Source organism: Eulemur rufifrons, chromosome 30 (genome assembly GCF_041146395.1).
Source record: "Eulemur rufifrons isolate Redbay chromosome 30, OSU_ERuf_1, whole genome shotgun sequence".
NCBI lineage: Eukaryota > Metazoa > Chordata > Mammalia > Primates > Lemuridae > Eulemur > Eulemur rufifrons.
This window is the reverse complement of record NC_091012.1, coordinates 94,781,247-94,806,563: the sequence shown is the minus strand read 5'-3', so window position 1 is coordinate 94,806,563 and position 25,317 is coordinate 94,781,247. Positions and strand designations below refer to the sequence as shown.

Here is a 25,317-nt window from a genome sequence, read left to right as displayed (position 1 = left end):
TGTGGGGATGAAGATCCTAGCAAATTTGCTGGGTCCAGAGCTGTCACAGCCACAGAAACCTAAGACATGAGTTGAGGAATCATAGCACCAGGCTTCCTCCAAAATGTGTGTGTGTGTCTGTGTGTGTGTGTTGGGAGGAAGGCAGTGTGAAGAAGCTAAAAGGGGAGAAGGATTTGATTTTTGTCCTTAAAGTGCTAGTTATATGTGTCAAGAGAGTTCTTGAGAGGCTCATCTGACCAAAAATGCAGGCAAGAAAACTCTACCCCATTCATTGTCATTTCCTCCCATATTCTCTATAATCAAGTTGAGCTAGGAACATGTCTTGTACTCCCATGACAAGGGAATCTGGCTCTCCAAGCTAGAATAGGGAAGTGAGATATGCTGCAAGGCAGTCCTGGGAAAATGCTGGAGAATCAATCCTCTGATGGTATGGGATAGAATATACCCCATCTGTAGAATACTGGCTGTTGTGGACTCCACATCCCATACTCTTGCTGCTGTTGTGGTATAGAAACAAGGCAAGAGACTCCAGAGAGAATGACTGCGCAAGGCTGTCAGGAGCACAAGAGACCTAGGGAGGGAGCAGAGCAAGTTAGAAACCAGTATGGAAATCTCACTAGCTCCCACCTGTCCCCACACCCCCCAACCATGTGTTAGGCCAATATTTTAGGATGTAATAGCAGAAATACATCACCTAGCTAGGGAGATGACAATTCTACCCTATTCTACATTGGCAAAACCATTCCTTATGAAACTTGGTTGAGTTCTAAGCTCCACATATTTTAAAGGAAACTAAAGTGGTGTTTTTCAGAAGGGAGATGCTTTCTTTAAACATCTGCAGGGTTATCACAAGGCAGAGGAAGCAGATGAGGTCTGTCTGGCCCAAGGAACAGAGCCAGGACTCCCAGAAAGATGGAAAGGTTTTTCTTTATATTGAGCTCAAATCCACCAGTCATAGTTATAATATATATTGGGCAATAGTGAGCTCTCTGCCACTGCAAGTATGTGAGCAAGGACTACACAAACACTTGGTGAGGATATTATAAAAGGAACCCAAACATTGATTGAAGGCCTTGGGTAGGGAATGGACTAGATAACCTTGAAGGTATCTAGGCTCACTGATTTGATAGCAGTCTTGGCATTCTAATGTACATTGTTCACATTTTCCTAGGTAGGATGTAGGAAGGGTGAAAGTCATCGGGGAACCTGGAAATATATTAGCTGAAGAAATATGCAAATGCTCAGTGAAAAGTAGTTAGCTATTTGAAAAATAGGAATCCACTCACACTGCTGCCTCATACTGCCTCACACTACTTAAACCTTTGAGAAAATAACATTGACTATGGGATAGTTGTAGAGGTGGAGTTGGATGAACTCTAAAATGGAGCCCCCAAACATGGCTTCTAGTCCAGTTCTGTCACTGATTTGCTTTGTGACTTTGAGAAAATTGCTTTCCCTCTCTGCAATTCATTTCCTACCTCTGTAAAATGAGGCTAATATACCCTGATCTGCTAACCACGAAGGGTGTTATGAAGATCAGATGAATGTAGTGGATGTAGAAGGGATATGTAAATTGTGACTGGGGCAGGAAAGAGAATGAAAAACTAACATTGTTTAAACATCTCTAATGCATCAGACACTGTAAAAGGTACTTGTGCATACATTTTTCATTCAACTCTCATAAGAACTTATGAGATGTATAGTACTTTCTACTTTTTACAGATGAATGATTTGAGGCTCAGAGAGGTGAAGGGATTTATACAAGCTCTATATAGCTATTAAGGAATGAAGGTTGATTTGAAATATAGGGCTGTCAGATGATCAGGCTTGTATGTTTTTTCTGCTGTGCTACGCTGCTTGTACACATGAAGGAGATCTGCAAGAGCTTGCAACAGGCTAGAATGTAGAGACTGGTGTCATGGCAACCTGGCCAGTTCCATGACAATTGCAGGCCCGAAAGTATGATGTCTGACTGGCTTAAAAGATTAACACCAGCACTGTTGTCCTTTCACCCACCAGTGATCCTAGCTTGCTGCTGTTCCTCCTTCCTTAGCCCTACTGAGCAATAGCACTCCAGAGAGGAATTCTTTGAGGGTAGTCCCTAATTTTGGGTTTTTCTGCCCCACCTTTCTAGCTCACCTCAGTAGTGTTAAGAGCGGGGAACTTCAAAGGGCACATTGAGCTCCAGCTTGTCTCCAGAGCTTTCAGCCGTGTATTCCCCCAACATCTCAGCTCCAATATAGGAGGAAGAGCTGGAAAACTTTTGCAGGTCCAGCTCTGTGCATTCAATGGGGTTGTGGACCCAGTGGGAGTGGCTCTCTGAGGCGCAGGAGGCCATGGTAAAGGACTCCTGTGTGGGGAAGCCACGAGTCGAGCTGCAGTCGTCCTCCAGGATGGGGTTAAGTGGCTGGATCTCAAAGGTGCTCTCACTCACTGTGGACTCAGGGCTGGTCTCCTGGCCAGGTGGCATGGGGAAGAGAGATTCCTCCTCTGCTGCCTCATCAGCCTCAAACTGCAGCGAACCTCCTGCAACTCGAAGCAGAAAGCCACTGGGTCACCCAAAGGTAGGGGCAATTCTCAGCAGGGCACCTGGTCCTGAGCACAAGATAAGGGAGGGATCTGGGAGGTGGTCTTCCCCTTCCCTTCCCTGAGGACCAGAGCACCTAGCACCAGGCTGAGGTGACACAGTTGAGAAATATACTTACATCCAGAGAAAGAGAAACCCTTTGTGGGAAACAGAATTTTGACCCCCTCTCCCCTGCCACAATCTTCATTTCCTGGTGTTATGTCGGTGCATATTATGTTATATGACAAAAGAAACTTTTCAGGAGGAATTAAGGTGATTGATCTTACAATAGGGAGATTATCCTAGATTATCTAGATGGGTCCAATGTACTCATGTGTCCTTAAAAGCAGAAAAGGAAGGCAGAAGAGACAGACCATCAGAGAGATGTAGCATGAGAAAATTTCAACCCTCCACTGCTAGTTTTGAAAATAGAAGGGGGCCATAAGCCAAAGAATGTGAGTAGCATCTGGAAGGTGGGAATGGCCTTCAGCTCACAGACAGCAAGGAAATGTGACCTAAGTCCTATAACTGCATGGAACTGAATTCTGCCATCTGACGGAATGATCAAGGAAACAGATTCTCCCCTCCAGAAAGCAAAGAGCCTCCAGAAAAGAATACAGCCCTGCCAACATCTTGGTCTTGGCCTTGTGAGACTCTAATCAGAGACCCAGCCGAGTCTGCTGAACTTCTGAGCTATGGAAATTGTGAGATAATAAGCTATTAAATGTGTGTTAATTTGTTATGGCAATGATAGGACAGTAATACACCCTTCATGCCTGAGTTTGGTTCAACATAAGGTTACAGACTGAGAGCCTATGTGATGTGTGTTTGGCCTCCCCATTGTGGTTGTGATTTTGTTCTTTATTCAAATTAATTTCCAATGTTTAAAACGATTTCATACAAAAATCCAGATTTCTGGATTCTCTTGGAAATTTGGATTTGGCAACACTGAATATTACCACATGGTAACAAAGAGCTGGAGCTGAGTGGTGAATTCCCCTTTAGTTAGGAGATGTGCTCTCTAGTTTTCCACAGTCCCTACTCCTATCTCTTACACCTTACATTGGATATAATTCACACATTAATCTCACCTACACAGCTCCAGTATGTGTATAAGTCAGTGACTCTTGATAAACACCTTCCCCCAATGAGGAAATATCTAGCCCTCTTTCACCCTATGAAGGCCATGAGGAAGCTGCATGCCCTCATATTCTGAGGAGGGTACCACATTATCTTGAAGACAGATGAGGAACAGAGAAGGTTTACCCATCTCTCTTCTCCTGAGGGAGGAGGAGAGAGACAGGCAGCTCTCAGATGTTCCTTCATCTTCATCTTGCTGGGCACTGAGGCTCAAAAGACTCATTGACCATGTTTCATGCCCATGACCAGGGACTGGGCAACAGTTCTTATCTGAGACACTGGCTTCCAAAGTCAGAGACAGGATGGTCCACCGTGAGCTACAATGTCCCAATGTTCCAGGAGCCACCAAAAGGTAGGAGAGAGAAGTAGAGTTTTAGAAGGGTCATAAAGGGACAACAGTGTTCCCTTTGTATCCTGCTACCCATAAAATGCTTGATTTATCTTCATTTAAGCCAGGAGCACAGCCAAATATACCTGCTAGGCTTTTTCAAGATCATGTGGCAGACCCCAGAGACAAACTGACCAAGGCAAGTCCATATAAGAGGAAAATTCCCACACAGACAAAATTGCTTTGGACCCAGTATCCAGTGGGCTGATGAGATGCCCTGAGCAGCCTTGTATCTAGTAAACTTTATCCTCCTCCTTACTAAGTCAACTCCATTCACTAGTCTGAGTTTCTGTTTTGGTGTCCCTGCCTAGCTCTCAGTTTCTTTTTTTTCTTTTTTTTTTTTTTGAGACAGAGTCTCGCTCTGTGGCCAGGGCTAGAGTGCTGTGGCATCAGACTAGCTCACAGCAACCTCAAACTCCTGGGCTCAAGCGATCCTACTGCCTCAGCTTCCCGAGTAGCTGGGACTACAGGCATGCGCCACTATACCCAGCTAATTTTTTCTATATATTTTTTAGTTGTCTCTTTTTAGTAAAGATGGGCTCTTGCTCTTGCTCAGGCTGGTCTTGAACTTCTGAGCTCAAATGATCCACCCACCTCGGCCTCCCAAGTGCTAGGATTACAGGCATGAGCTACCATGCCCAGCCTCAGTTTCCTTAATGGCACTGAAACTGCACTGAACCCCAGTATTATTGGCTGGTGTTCTTACCCCTTGTCTGGTCTTGACCAGCCACCATTCCACCTCCTCAATCTTTGCCCTCAATGAACTGGACTTTCTGCCCTACATTCTTGTCTAGTAGCTAAAGTTGTGCTATATACATATCACAATGTTATTATGACTTTAAATATGACCTTTTATCTGGAATTTTACATGGCCATCTGGTATGGGCAATACTGCCTGGGGAAAAAAGTCTAGGTTGCCAACTCCTCTGGACACTGGGCTTTCAGTTACCCCCATTTGGGAAATTATTATACTGACAGAAGTTGCCCTAGACCTCAATCACTTTTATTATGGCCATGTCTCAGATATAGCCAGGCCTTCCTCCATTCCTGACATGCTCCATAATATATACCTACTAGTATAGATATGAAGAATTGTAAAAGAACTTAAAAACCAACTAATCCAATCCTACCTGTCCTTTTAAAGATTGGGAAGAAAGAGGCCCAAAGAGGCTAGATGACTTGTCTAAGGTTACACAGTGATTTAGAGGTAGATTTAGAACCTAGGTATCAAGATTTCTTTCCCAAGGGATTTCTCACTATGCTGTGCTCCTGCATGAACCCCTAAAACCTAATGAACAAGGTCCCCTAAACTGTCAGTGTTTGCCTTAGTCATCTCTGAAGTCTCATGCTTTCTATTGCTATCCATGATATTTCCCTTGGCCAACAGAAGACTACCCTTGAGGTTTTCCAGCATGGTAGGAAAGGCCAATCCCAGAAAATCCTCTCTTCTTCCAATAAGAGCTTGTTCTTGATTCATGTGAAATGTGAAGCAGCCACCCTTACCACGCTGGCAATGTCTGCTGAAGAACTGCTTGCAGTAGAGGAAGAGGAGCCCCAGGAAGGCCAGGGTAAACACCACTAGCAGACTGCTCACCAGTGCAACAAGTGTGGCCTCCTGAGGGGGCACTGTGGGTACATCTGCCTTCACTAAGCTCAACTGGAAGGCACCTGTGAGATGAAAACGTAGGGCACATCAGTTAATATGGATAATTAACAGTCACCTTGATGCTCGGCCTGAACTTCCTCAGGCTAACGCCCCTCTCCCTAGGGCCTTCCTGAATTAGGTCTGCTATGCTAGTTTTACTTCTTTGTAGAGCAGGAAAAATTATAAAGAAAAATGCAGAGAAACTTTCATATATTGCTGCTATGGCATAAATTAGAACAATTAATTGAAGATGCACATATCCTATGGTCTTTCCATACCACATCTAGTTATACAACCTAGAAAAATAGAAACAAACTAAAATGTTGATCAATAGAGCACAGGATAAATAAGTCATGATATAATCCTGAGATCCAAGTATATAGCACTAAAAGAAAAGGTTCTTATGGATCAATATAAATAATCCAGAGAAGAAAAAAGCAAATTAGAGAAAGAGAATATATAACTTGATATCATTTCTATAAAACATTATAAAATATATAATAGCATATATTGCTTATGAATATGTACATATATCCCCAAAAATACAAGTATTAAAACATTAGTAGAGAATATGGCAGAGGTATAGTGCTCACCAATTATCCACATACTCCCCTGCATTCCCTTACATCCTTGCAATAAGGCCATCAGAGTACTTCTGGCCAATGGACTGTGAGTGGAAATAATGTGTGTCACTTCCATACTGAGTCAGTTAAGATCTAGTATGTCTCCTCCATCTCTTCCCCTGTCCTATCGACTTGGAAGCCACATAGTCTAGAAGGCATAGTCACATGGTGGAGGAAGACTTCACATAGTGAAAAATAAACTTTTATTGTATCAAGTCACTGAGATTTGGGGGTTTATTTGTTACTGTGGCATAGCCTACCAACAGAATACATACAATTTCAGGATAGTGGTTGTATCTGGGGAGGTAGGGAGAAAATGCGACTCAGAGAGGATCTAAAAGGGAATTCAATTATACCTGTGGAATTTTTGTTCTTTCTAAAAAATCTGAAGCAAATATGTAAAATGTTAAGTTTTATTAACTCTGGATATTGGGTACCTATGCATTTTCATTTTATATTTTTCTGGATTTTTAAATATTTCTATATGCTTGAAATATTTCATGATTATAAAAATTATTAATAATTAAAAAAATAAGTGAGTAGAGAGATAGATGATAGATAGACAAAAACAACAGGCAAACCAGTAAATGGATAATGATATGGGCGTAGATTAAATCCTAGTTCTTCATTCAGCCTTTTACAAGGTTTAAGCCCTAAGGACTCCTATAAATTTCATATAGTAATAATATATGTACACTTATAAGTGTACACATGTTATAATTTCTAAAATAATTCCTAACATCCATTATTTCATTATACCTAGACAGCCATCCCATAAGGTAGGAAGAAAAGAAAAAAGAAAAATAATTATCGCAGGTCACATTTTTTTCAGATGAGGGAAATGATATTCAATTAGCTTGAATGATTTATAGAGGATTACATAGATAATATGTTGTGAAATCAGGATTTTAATCTAACTAATTCCCTTGCCACTCTAAAGGAAGGGATAGGAGAGGATAGGGAAAGTCTTTACTACCCTATCTTGCTGCCACCTGATGGGTTGAGGAGTAAAGAGGAGAAGAGAACTGGATACACACACTGAACTTCAGATGTAGGGGTCTGCTTTGTGCATGGTATGCACTCTTGGTCCTGCAGGCCTCCAATGCGTGTCTTTCGGTAGAACCTGTGGTCAGAGTAATTAGAAATAACAGAGTGATCAAACAAGCAACACACTTGGACCAGTTCTTCCTGGGATCATAGGCAGCTTCTAAGGGGCTTGCCCTACTGAAGTCAGCACCTACCCCTCCTTGTGAGCTTGCTGCCTCTGTGTCTGATACTGATCAGAGGCCCAGGCATTCTATTTCCTCTATTCACCATACCCTATAGTAGGAGTCCCCAACCTATGGTGAGTTGTATTATTTCATTATATATTACAATATAATAATAATAGACATAAAGTATACAATAAATATAATGTACTTGAATCATCCCGAAACCACCCCCACCCAGGTCCATGGAAAAATTATCTTCCCTGTAGCCAAAAGGGAAGTAATCTCACAAAAGAGGAGAGCACTGCTTTGCTACCAACTGCTTCATAATTTATTTTAGGTCTACAGTAAGATTTACCTTGAATCTTGGGCCTGGACTAAGAGTGCCAGTATGATGAAAAAGCTGTTAAGTACTCATCTGTGGCTGACAATGTGCTAGGCATTTTATAGAGAGATCTTGGGAAGACATTGTTTCTTCCTTCTTTTGTTTTTTTTTTTTTTTTTTTTTTGAGACAGAGTCTCACTCTGTTGCCCGGGCTAGAATGAGTGCCGTGGCGTCAGCTTAGCTCACAGCAACCTCAAACTCCTGGGCTCAAGCGATCCTCCTGTCTCAGCCTCCAAAGTAGCTGGGATTACAGGCATGTGCCACCATGCCCGGCTAATTTTTTGTATATATATATTTTAGTTGTCCATATAATTTCTTTGTATTTTTAGTAGAGACGGGGTCTCACTCTTGCTCAGGCTGGTCTCGAACTCCTGACCTCGAGCGATCCACCCGCCTCGGCCTCCCAGAGTGCTAGGATTACAGGCGTGAGCCACCGCGCCCGGCCCTGTTTCTTCCTTCTGAGTGCTTAAGAATATGATATGGACAGTTAGAATACTTCAAGTAGGTTCTGAGAGGTGAGGATGAGAGAGACTTCCAAAGGCTTTTAGAAAAGGCCTAGAAGAGCTTGGCTGATACAACAGGCTCACCTGGGCAGACAGTCCCCACAGACAGCATTAGAGGTAGCTGTGCAGTTGGCCTTCTGAACACGATTGATGACAGCACAGGTGATGCAAGTCTGACATCTGTGGTGGCCCCAGCTGCTTTTGTACCTGCGAGGGGGGCAAGCTGTGCAGTATGCATCTCCACCCTCTCCATAACCACAATCCTGCAGGGAGATGGGAATCATTAACATTGCTCTATAGGAGCTTGAAGAGAGGATCAGTTATGGGACAAGTAGACATGGTATAGAATGTGGTACTATTTTTCAAAGTACAAGTTTTAACCCCATTATTAGGTCATAAAATCAATTTACTTAGTTGCAGCCAGCATTGAAAATTGAAATAGAATAATGATACCAAATATTAAAGTGCATAGCATATAGTAAAGCTAAGTATTTATATCAGTCAGTATAGGTTAGGTTATACTATGGCAAAAAACAAATCTCAAATCTCAGTGTCTTAAAAAAATAAAAGTTTATTTGTCACTCATACTATTTGCCTACCAGGGGTTTTCTGAAGGTTGTGCTCTATATTATCTTCAATGGGGTACCCAGGGTGACAGAGGCCTCATCTTTGTACTGCCATGATTGGAGCTTTAGAGAAAAGAGAATATTGTAAACTATGTACTGGATCTTAAAGATTTCGCCTAGAAATGACCCATGTCATTTTGCTCACATGACCTTGGCCACACAAACCACCTGATCATTAGTAACTACAAAGGGTACACGAAAGTGCAATTCTACAGTGTGCCAGAAGGTAGGGAGCTGGAAATATTTGACTAATAGTTATAATCACTACCCATGTAAATATTGTTTTATAAAAATTTTATAGATAAAATATATATAAGTATGTATTGGGTTGTGATGAAAAATTTATTTCTGATTCTAAGCTTTGGTCAAAAATGTTTGATTGCTAATGGTATAGAGGAAAGGTAAGTGATTCAGCTGGCTCTTGTCTCAGCTCTGGTATTGACTCAGTGTGACTCTGGTCAGTATCATCCTCCTACTTTCTGGGACTCAGAGGTCCTAACACCTGAGGAGATTGAAATAGATGGTCTCTACAGATTCTTCCAGCTCTGACAACCTAACCTCAATAGGAACAAGGTACCTGCCTGATACCAGTCATAGATCTTTCTCAGAAACACGACTATAGTTGTCAAGGGATATTAGCTATTTGCTAGTTGTGGCAGAAGTTGGCTGGTGGTTCACCAAAACTATTCCCTATTTCTCCTGGGAACAGCACCACTAGCCAACATTTCATAAAGCCACTGCAGTTAAGTGGGGCTACATGCCTGATTTTTAGCCAATGGACTATGTATAAAAATGATAAATATGCCACTCACAGTGCTGGCCCCAAAACACCTCCTGTGTGCTACTTAATATTCTTTATATTTTCATTTTCTGGTGCATGTTGACACCCAGGGAAACCTTGGAATCAATATATTAAAAATGACAGAGGAAGCCAGTGAAATGGAGGAATATGCAGCTTCAAGCTCTTATTTTCCCACAGAAACAGAAAAAGACGCAGAAACTGTCAGACCCAATGTTGTCAGAACTCTGGAAAACAGTCAAAGGTTTACATCAACCAAGCAAATGCTGAATCAAGAAAAAGTTCACTTGAAAATGATAGGAAAGTTTTGTGGCATTTTTACTTGCCCTTGTCAAATACCTCACCCAAGATCAGTGGCAGTCCTAAAGTGGTAGAAGTCTTAAAGTAGCATCAGCCTGTGTTCCCAGTGTGAGACTCTCATCCCTGGTTCCAAAGTGAGCAAGCAAAACTTATTCAGAAATTACTGTGTATGTCTGTTCTAACCTGTACGGGGGCTACCTGAAGGACTGATACAAGGTGCTCCTCTATGTTTCACTCAATTCAGAATGTAGACTGAAAATGCAGTGGGCATTGTTTCAAAATGCTGCAAGGCAACTAACAAACCAAAGATGCATAGAGCAAAAAGACATACAACAGATTGCCTGAATCTGGGAGCAAAAGCTGGGGGAAATTCTTTGAGAAATAAGGACATTTGAAAGCATCCACGTATATGGAGGAATTTCAAAGGGCACATGTATGCCCAGGACAAGACACATGCTCAGAATATACTAGTGTAGACCCAAGGTTTACATGATGGGCTGATCCCTAAGCTAAGTGCAAGTCTGGCTAAGTGCCCCAGCACAGAGCCAATCTACAAAGAAAGGGAGATGTGTGACTTTTTTGTTGTTGTGGTTATTGTTCATTTTTTAAAACTTCTGGCATTCAAGGAAATCTCTGTCAAAACATTAGCTGAACACAGGCCAAATTAACACAGATCTCAATGACCACACATGACAAGGGATAGCGTCTCTTTGCAAAAATAGTTCAGAAAAACACCTAAACAGATGGACTACTACAGCCTTCAACAATACAAAATTTAAAAGGAAAAAAAAAAAAACAGGTAACTGTGGGGAAAGGGGAGAATCTGACTTTCAGAGTTACTATATTACAATACAAAAAATGCCCAGTTTTCAACAACAACAACAACAAAAAATAACAAAGCATGAAAAGAAACAGGAAAGTGTGGCCTATTCAAAAGAACAAAAACAGAAATTGTTCTTGAGAAAACCTGGACATTGGACTTACTAGACAAAGACTAAAAGAACTGTCTTAAATATGCTCAGAGAAAAACATGGACAAAGAATAAAAAGAAATCAGAAAATAAATATATGAATAAAATAAGAATATCAATAACAAAAAAAATATTTAAAAAAACCAAACAGAAATACTGAAGCTGAAAAGTAAAGTAACTGAAATGAAAAAATTCACTAGAGGATTTGAGCAGGTAGAAGAAAGAATAAGCAAAATTGAAGGCAGGACAATTGAAATTATCATGTCTGAAGAAAAGAAAGTAGACAGAACATAAGTAACCTGTAGGACACCACCAATTTGACCAATACATACAATACAGAAGTCACAGCAGGAAAAGAGAGAGATAAAGGTAGAGAAAGAATATTTGAGGAAATAATGGCTGAAAACTTCCCAATATTTGGTTAAACACATAAATTTACACTTCCAAGATGCTCAAGTATATCTCCATGTAAGATAAACTTGAAGGGGCCCACACTGAAACAAAATGTTGATAGCCAAAGACAACAAGAAAATATTGAAAGCAGCAACAGTGAAATGACTTGTCAAGTACAAGGCATCCTCAATAAAATTAAAAGCTGATTTTTCTCTAGCTTTCTTTTGCTTAATTTTTTTTAAAAAAAGCCAATTTTTATTCAGAAACTGCAGAGACTGGAAGTCAGTGGGTAGATATATTTAAATGTAAAAAGAAATAAACTGTTAACTAAGAATTCCATATACAGCAAAAAATCCCTCAAAAATGACAGAAAAAATTAAAACATTTTTAGATAAACAAAAGCTGAAGGAGACTGATGTCACTAAATCTGCACTACAAGAAGGGAGTCCTTCAAGTTGAAATGAAAGGACACTGAACAGTAACTCAAAGCCAAACAAAGAAATAAATATCTCCAGTAAAGATAAATATATAGAAAAATATTGTTTGATTCCACTTATATGAAATGCCTAGGCAAATTCACAGACACAGAAAGTAGATTAGAGGGTACCAGGGGCATGGGGGAGGGGGAATGGGGATTTATTTCTTAATGGGTACAGAGTTTCTGTTTGGGGTGATGAAACTGTCTTGGAAATATAGTGGTGATGGTTGCACAACATTGTGAATGTGATTAATGCCATTGAATTATACATTTTAATTAAATAGTTAAAATAGTAAATTTGATATTATATATTTTGCCACAATTTTTAAAAATTAATAATGCAATATACCAAAAACCATTAAATTGTACACTTTATTTTTTTGTTTGTTTGTTTTTAATTTTTTTTATTTCAGGAAATTATGGGGGTACAAACATTTTGGTTACATGTTATGATTTTGCCACATCCCAACCATGATTTGAGACGTGCCCTTTCCCCCTACAATGCTCACCACATCCATTAGTTTTAAATGGGTAAATTATATGGTATGTGAAACTATGTTTTAATAAAGCTGTTTTAAAAACGACAGAGCCTTCATAAGCCTGGGTCCCTGAATGACTGAGAAAAATCCTCCCACTTCCCAAACCTGATTGGAGTTAGAGTCAGAAATAAACTCATAATCTGTTACGTCACTAAATTTTAGTATTTCTTTGTTATAGCAGTTAGCATTACCTGAACTAATACATAGAAAAGCTTTACTTTCCCAGAGGTTGGAAAAGTGAGCATCAGCCAGCTTCTAAACATTCCTGCTAGTCTGTCCCTTTGTTTGCTGACTCAGGCCTTATTCAATGCCTTACAGCTCCACTTAAAATGATCCCATCCACCAAAACCTAACTCTGATAAGTATTAGGGTCTGACATGGGCCCTAGCCATTTCACTCATAATCTTGGTTTCTTGGGAAAGCAAAGGGCTTCTTGGAGCCTCTGCTACCTTATGTACATGAACAGAATGCTGTTAGCTGCCATATCTGCTTTACAGGATAGGCTGAGGATCAAAGTAACAGGAAATACAATGCAGTGATGAAAAGCCCTGATCCAGGGTAAAGGAGCCCTTGCTTTAACTCCCATCTCTACCACTGACCAGCCATATAACTCTGAGCAAGTCACTAGGCTTAAATATTTTTGTCAATCAAATTGGAAATAATGCTACCTAACTCACACAAATACACTCACATGCTTCTGCTTATATTACAAAAACAAACAATAGAAGGATAAGTCATAAAACTAAAATGAAACCAAAAAAAGCAAAAAAAAAAATATTGGGAGGAGGGGAATTATCTACAAGGGAAAGCGAGGAATGTGTTGGATGGGACAAGGATATAAGTGAGACTTTTGTGAACATGCCCTTTATTTATAGATTTGACTTTGGAAGATTTTAAATATTTTACATGAGTATAAAGATTAGATTGAAAATACAGCAATCCCTAAAATTTACAATTAAACGAAACACATTACCCTAAAATGAATGAGCATACATATATATGTCTGTGTGTGTGTAGTGCTTGTCACCATGCCTAGCACATAGGAAGTCCTCAAGGAACAAATGAACTTTAGGTTTTATTCTTATGGAAAACAACTTTTTATAATTCCTAGAACACTGGAATAAGAAGACCTGAGCCTGACTCTTCTATTCACTTTCTAGAAAAGGGAGTGATGGGAGCTAGCTAGCACGTATTGAGAATCAACCAATAAGTTGATTGATTAATTGATTGGTTAATGCTCCCCTTTCCTTTATTGATTGATTCAGAAAACATTTGTTAAGCAACTACTATGTGCCAGGATGCTATTCTGAATGTTATGATTTAATAATTGAATCAATCAGACAAAAATCCATATTCTCATGGATTTTTATACTTATTCTCCATAAAAACCTTATAAGGGTGCATTATTATCCTGTTTCACAAATAAGCAAACTTGAAGCACAAATGATTATGTTTATAAGTGGGCAGCCTGAGAAGCCTCTTTCCCATGGGCCTGAGATTCTTCATGTACAGCCAGAGATACCAGGCTGCAGGGGACACTGTAAGAGGGATTTCACCACAATTACCCAGCCCAAGACACTTCTTTGTCCTGCGGGTCTGAGACTCTTCTCCCTGACATAGAGACAAGTGGCTGGGGTAAACTGACAAGTGGTATCCTACTATAATATTTGGTCTGCTGTCGGAAATGCCCTTCTTCCCCACAACTCAGACTTCTTTACCACAACCTAGGTGCCCCAGGTGACCTAACCCAAGAAAACTCCTTCCACATCTCAGGCAGCACCAGATATACCACACATACCAAAAATCATACCACAAGGGCCCTGAAAATTAAATTATCTTTAGAATTGCAGTCCACAAAAGTAGGCCGGGATCTGTATGCTAAACGAAACAGAAAACTGCCTGCTAAAATAAAAAGATTTAAATAGGACCCTGAGTCTTCCAATATAATTGACAAAATGTCCATAATACAATGAAAATTCACCCATGATAACAACAATCAGGAAAATAACAACCTGAATGAGGAAAAGCAATCAACCAACACCAACACTTAGATAAATCTGATGTTGGAATTATCTGACAAGGATCTTAAAGCACCCATAATAAAAATATTTCAACAAGCAATCACAAATTCTCTTAAAATAAAAAAATTAGAAAATCTCATCAAAGCAGCAGAAGTTATTTTTTAAAAAAGGACCAGATGGAAGTTATAAAAATAAAAAAAGGAGAAAATTAACTCACTGGGTGGGCTCAATAGTAGAGAATAGACAGATGATAGAATCAATGAATTTGAGAACAGAACAATAGGATTGATGCTATCTGAATAACAGGGAGAGAATAGACTGAAAATAAAATGGACAAAGCCTCAGAGACCTACAGAACTATAACAAAAGAGCAAACAATCATATTATTGGAGTCCCATGAAAAGAAAAGAAAGTTTGTCTGAAAATATTTTCAAAGAAATAAAGGCTGAAAACTTTACACATTTGGCAAAAGACCTACAGGTGCAATATTATGAACAAACTCTGAAAAGAATAAATCCAAAGAAACACACGCCAATACACAGCATAATAAAACTTCTGAAAACTAAAGACAAAGAAAAAAATCTTGAAAATAGACAAAACGAAATGGCATTACCTGTAGAAGAAAAGCAATTCAAATGACAGTGGATTTCTATATGAAGCCATGGAAGCCACAAGGAAGTGACACATTTTTCAAGTGCTGGTAGAAAAGAACTGTCAGCCGTAAATTCTATATCCAGTGAAAGTATCCTTCAGGAATGAAGGAGGCATAAAAACATCCTCAAAGAAAAACTAAAAGAATTTGTTGCTAGTTGACTTACTGTTAAAGAACAGCTAAAGAGAGTTCTTCAAACAGAAAGGAAATGATTTTTTAAATAGAAGAAGAAGAAAGAACGGGATAAAAGAAGGAATCTTGGCCAAGAGTTCAAGACCAGGCCGGGCAATAGCGAGACTCTGTCTCTACAAAAATTTTTTAAAAAATTGCCAGATGTGGCGGAGTATACCTATAGTCCCAGCAACTTGGGAGGCTAAGGCAGGAGGATTGTTTGAGTCCAGGAGTTTGAGTTTGCAGTAAGTAAGATATGATGACATCATTGTGCTCTAGCCCAGGCAACATCTTGAGACCCTGTCTCAAAAACTGAAAATAAATAAATAAATAAATAAAAGTAAAAAAAGAGTCTTGGAAGGAAGAAAGAACACTGGAAGAGCAAGAATATGGGTATATAAAATGAACTGTCTTTCTCTTCATAAGTTTTATAAATCATATTTGATTATTAAAACAAATATAACAAAAATTATTATGTCTGACATTCATGACAATGATAATTAAAAGTGGGGAGAGTAAGGGAACCTAAATGGAAATGACTTTTCCATACTTCATTTGAAATGGCAAATAATTGATACCATTAAACCCTGAACAGTTACATGTGTATGCTATAATACCCAGAACAACCTCTAAGAGATACAAAGAGATACACTCGAAAACACTACAAATAAATCAAGATGGAATTCTAAATACAATGTTCACATAACCCACATGAAGGCAAGAAAAGACAAATAGTGGAATAAGAAACAGAAAAAGCAAGCAAACAAATTATAAAATGACAGACTTAAGCTCTAATATATTAATAACTATCTTAAATACAAAGGGTCTAAGTAAACCAGCTAAAAGGCAGAGATTGTCAATAGTGAAATAAAACCAAAGACTCTCAAATTGTCCTCAATAATCATTTCTTAAATAAGTAGATGAATCGCTTCTAAAGAAATTTAAAAAGAGCAAATTATTATGAAAAAAATTATTGTGAATGCTCCTTCCTAATTAGGAGGCAAGGGAAGTTTTTTTCAAATGATCAAGGCCCTCAAATTCTTTTGCTACTAACCAATTTTATAACCAGAAAACATTGATCTTAACTCTACCATGGTAGTACAATGCTAGTACAAAATTTTGATGCTGACATTACTATGAAAATAATTGTTTGTTCTAAATAAAATACTAATTTATAAAATATAAAAGGATATTTAACTCAAAACTATAATTAAGAATGGTTTATGCTGGGAATGCATGATATTTTAATTTTAGGAATTTATTAATATATGCCATCAAATTAATATGTCAAAGGGAAAATACATGAAAAACTCTATAGGTGATGATAAAATGAAACAAAATTCAAAAGCATTTTTTTTTTTAGAGACAGGGTCTCAATCTGCCACCCAGGCTGGAATGTCATGGCATGATCATAGCTCACTGCACCCTCTAACACTAGGGCTCAAGTGATCCTCCCACCTCAGACTCCCAAGTACTGGGACTACAGGCATATGCCACCACATCCAGCTAATTGATTTTATTGATTGATTGATTGATTGATTGAGATGTGGTCTCACTATGTTGCCCAGGCTAGTCTCAAACTCCTTTCCTCAAAGAATCTTCCTGCCTTGGCCTTCCAGAGTGCTAGGATTACAGGTGTGAGCCACCATACGCAGGTGGATTTTTAAATATATATATATATATATATATATATATATGAAGGATTTAAAAAATACTCTGTATTCTGCTATATGTCTGTCTCCTCAGGTGTCTAACATAAGTAGAGAATGAACAATAAATAATGAATATTCAGAAAAAGAAGCAATCAGAAATAATTGACAAAATTAGAAATCCAAATGGAAACATAAACAGAAAAAAGTTGGTATATTTTCCCTATCAAATAGAAAAAAGTAAAAACAAAATACTCATAAAGTCCTCATAAATTAGTAATTTAATATTACAAAGGAAGAAATAAAATTAATATACAATGGAAACATGTATTATTCATTTGTGATCAGGCTTCTGGGATATGAGAATTCTACACACTGTTTAAATAATGGAAATTAGTAAAAAAAAATTCAGAAGTGTTATCTGCTAATATATTTCAAGAATCTTAAAACTGTATACATTATTTAGCTTGACAATTATTCTCTTATGTCCTTCCTGAGGACATAGTATTAATTTTCTGTAATGATTTATTTACAGTGATGTTTATAATTCATGAGTGAAATTTTAAAGTAAACAAAAGTAACTAAAAAAAGAAGTCTGTCTCCAATGCTGCTAGCTGCTTATCCAAACATCATTGCTCTTCTTCTCACTAATAGAACATTGATTTCATTCTAGATGACATGATGACTAGCCTCAAGAACAGATTGTTATTGGCCTTAGTCAGTCATGCAATCCCATTCTCGTCTGACAAATACTTATATCCCAGCCCCCCTTCTAGCTAGAGATAGCTATATCATCCAGTTCTGGATCATAAGATACAAGGGGAATTCTGCTGGAAAGCTTCTGGAAAATACTTCCTCCTTAATAAAAGGAAAGCTATTTTGACCCCATTCCTGCTTTCTGATTTTGAGTATGTTGTGAAGATGTGATACTTTGAATGTGGCAACCATCTAGTCACAAGCATGAGGACAAAACAGCAAAGTGCCAAAGATGAAGGATGAAAAAGAGGATCCTTGATGACACTATTGACCTGCCCAACAAACCAAAAGGCTGCCTGTCTCCAGACTCATTACATAAAAAAATGTGTTTATGGTTCAAGTCACTGTTAAATTGTATGTTACCTTCAACTTAGTACATCCTAATTGATTCAGAGGTGAAATACTTTGCCCACAACCAAGAGGGGATCCAAGCCCATGTGTATCTGGTTCTAACATGCTTATATTTCTTTTTAATGCACCATTGTGACCTTCAGCAAGTCACATCTTCTTTTTTTTTTTAACTAAAAAATTTCTATATTTGATGAAAACTATAAACATACATGTATTAGTTTCTTATTGTCACTATAACAAATTACCACAAATTTAGTGGCTTAAAACAACACAAATTTGCTATCTTATAGTTCTGGAAGTCAGAAGTCTGAAATGGATGGGTCTTAAAGGCTAAAATCAAGGTGTCAGAATAGTTGTATACCTTTTAGAGGCTCTAGCGGAGAATGCATTCCTTGTCTGTTCTAGCTTTTAGAGGCTGCTTGTATTCGTTGGCTTGCATCACTCTAATTTCTTCTTCTATTGTCACATCTCCTTTTCTGACTCCGACCTATTGCTGCCCTCTTTTTTTTTTTATTTCATCTTGTTATGGAGGATACAGAATTGCAGGTTACATACGTTGCTCCTGTACCGCCTTTCCCCCCAAGTCAGAGCTCCAGGCGTGTCTGTTCCCCAGGTCGTGCGCGTTGCACCCATCATGTAGGTATATATCCCTCCCTTCCCCACCCCAAGTCACATCTTCTGTCTGAACTTTAATTGTCTCATCTATAAAGTAGGGCTCATAATACCTTCTTAGTGGGATTGTTGTAAGAGCCAAATGAGATAATGCACATGAGAGCTCTTTACCGAGTACAGACTACTAGACAAGTACAAGCTATTTATATATAACACTTTTGTAGGAGCACAATATTGCAATTCATTTTCTGTGAGCTTTCTAGTGGTGCAGATGTAAATGCCAGTCAGAGAGGTGCTGAGCCAATTGTAGATATCATCATGGGCTTCTTTTTGAGAGTCTGGTAACAGCAGTTTGACAAATAGGCCTATTTTTCTCCCTTGGAGAAGTTCAGCTTTGTAAATATGGATGACTTTAAAGATAATAGCCATGCACATGATAGGAACATTTGTATGGCTTTTCATGAAGATTTATGTAGTATTTAAAACAAATTTTTGTTAAGCCAAGCAGCTTATTCCATTGGGCCCATCCTAATATCCAGTATCACCTAACTTCTGGTGGTCTTTCCTTGGTCCTGAGATCCTTTTATCAATCATGTAGGCACACTACTGTGGGATAGAATATTATGTGTCAAGAATTAAAATTAGAGTCAGTGCTTGTATACCTTGATATCCTATACCTTGGCTATAACTTGGGCCTTATTCTCTTCATTTCTGAAATAAAGAGATAGGAAGAGGGTGGGCTAAATAATTGCTATATTTTCTTTCAGCCACAAGATCATGTCACTCTCCTACCCAAAACCCTCCAAAGGGTTTCTAGGGCACTTAAAAAAATGAAAATTTCTCCTAGACCTAAAGCCCTGACATGGTTTGACCCATATCTCCCTGCTTCTCTGACCTCACTGTGGACCATTCTTCCTCTCACTTACCATATACGAGTTGCACTGACCTTCTTCTTTCCTTGATGTGCCTAGTTCATTTTCACCTTGGGACTCTGCATTAGCTGTATCCTCTCCCCAACTGTATCCTCTCCTTCTCCTTAGGGAGGCCTTTTCCTATTTCCTGATCTGAAATAGCCACCCAGTCACATCACCCTAATTTGATTCTTGTCATATTTTTATATCAAGATCTCTCATTTATCTATGTCACTTATTATTTGTTTCACTAATTAAAAGGTAAGGTTCATGAGTGCAAAAATTTCTGTTTTGCCATATCTGTAATGCCTACAACTATGCCTGCCACTTTGCAGGTGTTCAGTAAGTAATTGCTGAATGAATGAACGATTGCATAAAACAAGATATCAGTGTGCAGAAACCACCTGACAGATGTCTGCTTCCAGCCTTTGTAGCTCCAGCTGTAGCCCAAATTTAACACCACCAAGTTCAGGGACCAACAATGGACCTGAGTCAAGAACAATTAAATAGACCCAGCCTTGACAACCAGTACTTGGCATAAAATCTCTGCCTTGATGGTCATTTTGTTCTGACCCTTATCTCTAGCTGGGGTTTTATGCCTGAATTCTTCCTTGCACGGCTTCCTCAGTAGCCCAGTCCCTCTAGGACGAAAGCCACACTTTAGCCTTCTCAGTTTTCTCTTTCCTCCTAAGACCTGCTATCTGGCTTTTGAACCCCAAGTAGGTGGGCCTTACTTTAATTGACAGATTAATGCTGAACAGTCCTCTTGGGCCTCTGCATTTCACATCTTCTCTTGAGACACCCTTTTATTTCTTGGAAACTTCCCCAATACTGATCCTGCTAGGCTGACTTCTTGCTGGAATTGTGACTACTACTGCATATTCTTTGGATCCCATATTTTACCTGCTAAACTGAATCATTCATAGGTGAGGCTGACTCCCCTAACCTCGCCCCCTTTCAGTTGCCAGGCTGGTTTTTAAGATGTGACAAAAGTAAGTATACTGACTAGGGGGACTTACCTTGGAGAGCTCCTGTCCAGGACCACACTGTTGGCAGGTAACACACCGTCCCCATTGGTCCAAGTACTCATTTTCTTGGCAATCCATGGTCGGAAGGCTGTGGGTACAAAACAAGAAATAGGGAGCTAGTATGAAGGGATTGAAAGGTAAGTAATGGCTTCCATGTCACTTGGTTTCTGAGTCCTCTTAATCTAGTCTCTGGTTCTGAGTTAGAGGAGCTAAGGAAGCCAACTCCAAACAGATAATGCTTATATAGCCCTGCCCATGTGCCAGGATCCCTTATAAAATGCTTTACGTGCAATAACTCATTTAATTCTCAAAACAACCATATCTGGGATTTTTATTAGCTCCAATTTACATATGAAGAAGCTGAAGCACAGAGGCCAAGGAACTTGATCAAATTCACAGTGGCTACATCAGGAACTGAACTGGTAAAGGGAATGGTAAAACAAGGAGTTGGCTTCTGCCAAGTGGGTATAGAATAACCATAATACCTCATGTGTCACACTTAACAGTATAGAAAGCACTTTCACTTCTATTATTATTTGAGCTATACAACATCCCTGTAAGTAGTAGAGGGATTATCATCTTTATCTTGTGGATGATAAAGCTGAAACATGGTTTGCCTTTGCCAGCAGTGTCTTCAGTACCTCTGAGGACCATAGTTTCTATTGCTTCTGTCCTAGGCAGAATGGGAAGGGAGGATGACCCAGCATATAGAAATATCTTGGTGCACTAAGGTGTATAGAAGAAACATTACACAGATAACATTTCTTGGAAGACAGATGTCATAGGTCAGTAGCACTAGCATCAGACTGAGAATTGGGGTATATGGATTCTAATCCTGGTTATCGGGTAGTCAATAATCCTGTTGTTCAGGACTAAGAGGTTCCCCAGGACATGGAATTTTCAGTGGCAACACTTTGACAGTCTTGGGAAAACTGGGATGGTTGGTTACCCTACTTGGCTCTTCCCCTTTCAACCTATGATCTTGGATGAATGACTTTATCTTTTCTGGTCTCAGTTACTTAATCTGAGAAAAAAGGACAGTATATGCCTCACCTACCTTTTATAGCTCTTGGGAGGATTAAACTAGCTAAGGTCTATCACACTATTCTTTTTTTTTTTTTTTTTTTTTTTTGAGACAGAGTCTCACTCTGTTGCCCGGGCTAGAGTGAGTGCCGTGGCGTCAGTCTAGCTCACAGCAACCTCAAACTCCTGGGCTTAAGCGATCCTACTGCCTCAGCCTCCCGAGTAGCTGGGACTACAGGCATGTGCCACCATGCCCGGCTAATTTTTTGTATATATATATATATATTTTAGTTGTCCATATAATTTCTTTCTATTTTTAGTATAGACGGGGTCTCACTCTTGCTCAGGCTGGTCTCGAACTCCTGACCTCGAGCGATCCACCCGCCTCGGCCTCCCAGAGTGCTAGGATTACAGGTGTGAGCCACCGCGCCCGGCCTATCACACTATTCTGAAGGCTCCGAAGAGCTATTCAAAGTAAGATAGAGTTAAGTATGCAGAGAGGTAGTCTTCTGCAAAGAAGAATTTTAATGAAGGAAGCCTAAGTAATTGATAGATAGGTCTTGTCCTGCTAAAAGAGAAAGGCAGGGTGAGATTATTTCACTCACTTATGACCCCATATCAGAGCAGATGTCAAGTGGTTTCTATAAGTACTGAAAGTTCTCTATGTGTACTTCCAATCAGAAGAGAGGAGAGTGTGTACCTCAAGAGGTCTCCTCTAATGAAAAGTCCCCAATGGAGATGCGGTAAATCATCCTGGCTGGCATTCTTGCTTAAGTGCAGCTTTTCCCACCATTACCCAGGCCATTCTTTCCAATTCCTTCATTCAGAAGATAGTGGGCTACAGAATTCATTTTTGCACAAGCTAAGCATACTCCCTCTTGTGTTGTTTTGATTACTAACCCATAGTGTTAGCCTCAGTAGACATGCTCCCTTCCCCTTGCTGTTCACCCTTCTCATTGAATACAAAAACCATCAGTGGTCTCATAGCCCTCACGACAAGAGAATTCAGCATCATGAGAACAGGGCCAGCACACTGATCTGGACAACTCTCTTGTATCCTTTTTTTTGCCCATAAAAACAGAAAAACATGGGCAAAAGCCAACGAGCAGCCCTCCTCTTGAGATAAGCTTCTGACACAGGCATCTAAAATCTCCATGGAAGCTGTCACTGGCCTTTGAGGGTCTGAGACACCCTATTTCATTTGGTTTCTACTGCCCTACCTATAAGATAAACATCACATGGCATGAACCCTAACATGTCCCTCTAACCATGGCTTTGAAACCTTTGTTTAGGCAAGGTAAGCTTATTGCCAGATCCCCATATCAGCACCTAGGGAATAAACAGAGGGCTTATTTTTCTGTCTTTTTTGTCATACTATTTATACAAAGCATACAAATTAAATTATTTATTAAATTAGAAGCTTAACAAATTTCCTTTATTAAAGAGAACAAAATCACTGACTTTAGAGTATTCTGAAGAAGTCAGGGCATATGAGTAAAACTGCCTAATAAGGGTTAAATGTCATTATCCAGGGACACAGTCAGACCTTATATCAAATTTTTCCCTGTGGTCAGCAGTGATCTGTAGTAGATGTAACTACCTTTTTATTTTAAGAGACTATACGGAAGAATAATTAGATTTTGAGAAAATTAGAGCCACTCTAAGGTGTCCCATTACTGAAGCTAATACTCTTCTAAAGTATCGCAGAGGATATGGATGAATCCTCCAAACTGCTGGTTAAGTTGGCAATAGAGACAGATCTATAAAATTCCCTGGAGACATATTCTCTGTGCCTAGCCCTGCACATGGCACAGAGAATACTTCTGTTAGCTTTTCAACACGCTATGTTGCCTGGACTATGGTTAATATACATAGTTAATCATATTAAATAGTCTAGCCACCTAGATTATTTCTCTCTCAGATAATGATTTTCCAAACAATGGTAGTAACTCCACATTAAGGAAACAGCAAAGGTCTTAGGAACATATAGACTTGGGTTTGAATCTTAACTCCATAACTTACTAGTTGTGTGTCATTAATCAAATGATTTTACCTTTCTCAGCATTAGTTTCCTCATCTGAAAAATGGAGATTTTTAATAATACCAATCTTATACAGGTAGGAGGATTTATAGATTAATTTACAGAATCAAATGTGATAATACAATGTCAAAGAACCTAGTATAGGGCTTAATACTTATGAGACACTTGGTAATTAGTATGTTCTTTCCCATTCCTCTCTGGTTTAGCAGGGTCCTTTCCCTTCTCCCCTTCAGGAGAGTAGGAAATACACTAAAAAGAGGGCACACTTGTCACTCTTGGGATTTATGGGGAAGAAAAGTGAAAAGCTTCTTCATTGACTCACCCCAGCTGGAGCATAAAGACCATATTTAAGATGTGGCACCACTACAGTTCCTCATGAACTGCAGCCACCAGTGACCTGAAGCTTAAGGACAGGATTCCCCACAACACCATCAGTATCTAAGCCACATTGGTTAAAAGAAACATCATTCTCATTGTTTGCTGGATGTTCATCCAAGTATTCCTGTATATGATAAACTCAGTTGACAAAGGTTTGGAAGCTTTTCTGAGACAATTGCTTTTGAACCAGAAGTACAAAAGAAATAAAATGAGATTTACAAATAAGTTAGGATATTACTAGGGACTTAATTGAATAGCAGATCATTTTCCACAGAACAATCCCTCTCACCTCCACAGTCTTAGGTGAGAAAATTTTTCGCCTCAACTCTGACATGGGATTGTGTCCTCTTTTTTTTTTTTATCTGTAAATTAGTAGGGATTAGAAGAAAGAAGGAAGTGGTAGGGTGCCCCTTGTCTCCATACTCTGGAATGTAACACATGATGGGGTTCTGCTTCTGCCAAAGCCCTCCAACTACACAGTTGTAGTATTTTCAGGCAACACCCTCAAATACTGCCTCCAACTTGCCCAATTTGCCCAGGGAATATCTGTCCTGTGTAACTCTTAGGAGTAGTTTGGGCATCAGATAAGGTAACATGAAGTGCTCTAAAAACTCATGTGGGTCTCATTCTGTGTTTTTTTGTTTGTTTGTTTGTTTTTTATTGAAGTACAACAAATACACAGGAGGGAGCACAAAGATTAAGTGAATTGACAATTTTTTACATACGTATATACCCATGTAAACACCACCCAGATAAAGATACAGAACCTTTCCATTACCCCAGCAGGCTCCCCTATGCCCCTTCCCAGTCAATACCACCCCTTCCCCAGGTAATTACAACTCTGGCTTCTATTACATGATTGGTTTTACCTGTCCTTGAACTTCATATAAATTGGAATCATACAAGATGCACTCTTTTGTTTCTGGCTTCTTTTTTTCAGTATAATGTCTGTGATATTCACCCATTACATTGTGTGTAGCAACATTTATGCATTACCATTGCTGTGTAGTACCCATTGTATGGATATACCACAATTTACAATTTTATTTTCTTGATGGGCATTGGACTATTTTTAATTTGAGATCATTATAAATAAAGTTGCTATACTATGGCCAATTGATTTTTAAAGAATGCCAAGACAATTCAATGGGAAAAAAACAG

General features: G+C 39.1%; 1 protein-coding gene across 1 annotated transcript in view; it reads right to left on the bottom strand.

Annotated features, from left to right (window-relative positions):
• Nucleotides 1-520: 520 nt before the first annotated feature.
• EDA2R (ectodysplasin A2 receptor) overlaps nt 521-25,317 on the bottom strand; it is a 35,786-nt gene continuing 10,989 nt past the window's right edge. The window contains exons 2-7 of the mRNA XM_069463395.1: nt 20,706-20,802; nt 8,543-8,721; nt 7,400-7,485; nt 5,598-5,762; nt 2,140-2,526; nt 521-571 (exon numbers count right to left, since the gene is read on the bottom strand). Of these exons, the coding sequence (XP_069319496.1) occupies nt 2,150-2,526; nt 5,598-5,762; nt 7,400-7,485; nt 8,543-8,721; nt 20,706-20,792 (894 nt within the window). The 5' untranslated portion in view covers nt 20,793-20,802 and the 3' untranslated portion in view covers nt 521-571; nt 2,140-2,149. The remainder of the gene's footprint in view (nt 572-2,139; nt 2,527-5,597; nt 5,763-7,399; nt 7,486-8,542; nt 8,722-20,705; nt 20,803-25,317) is intronic.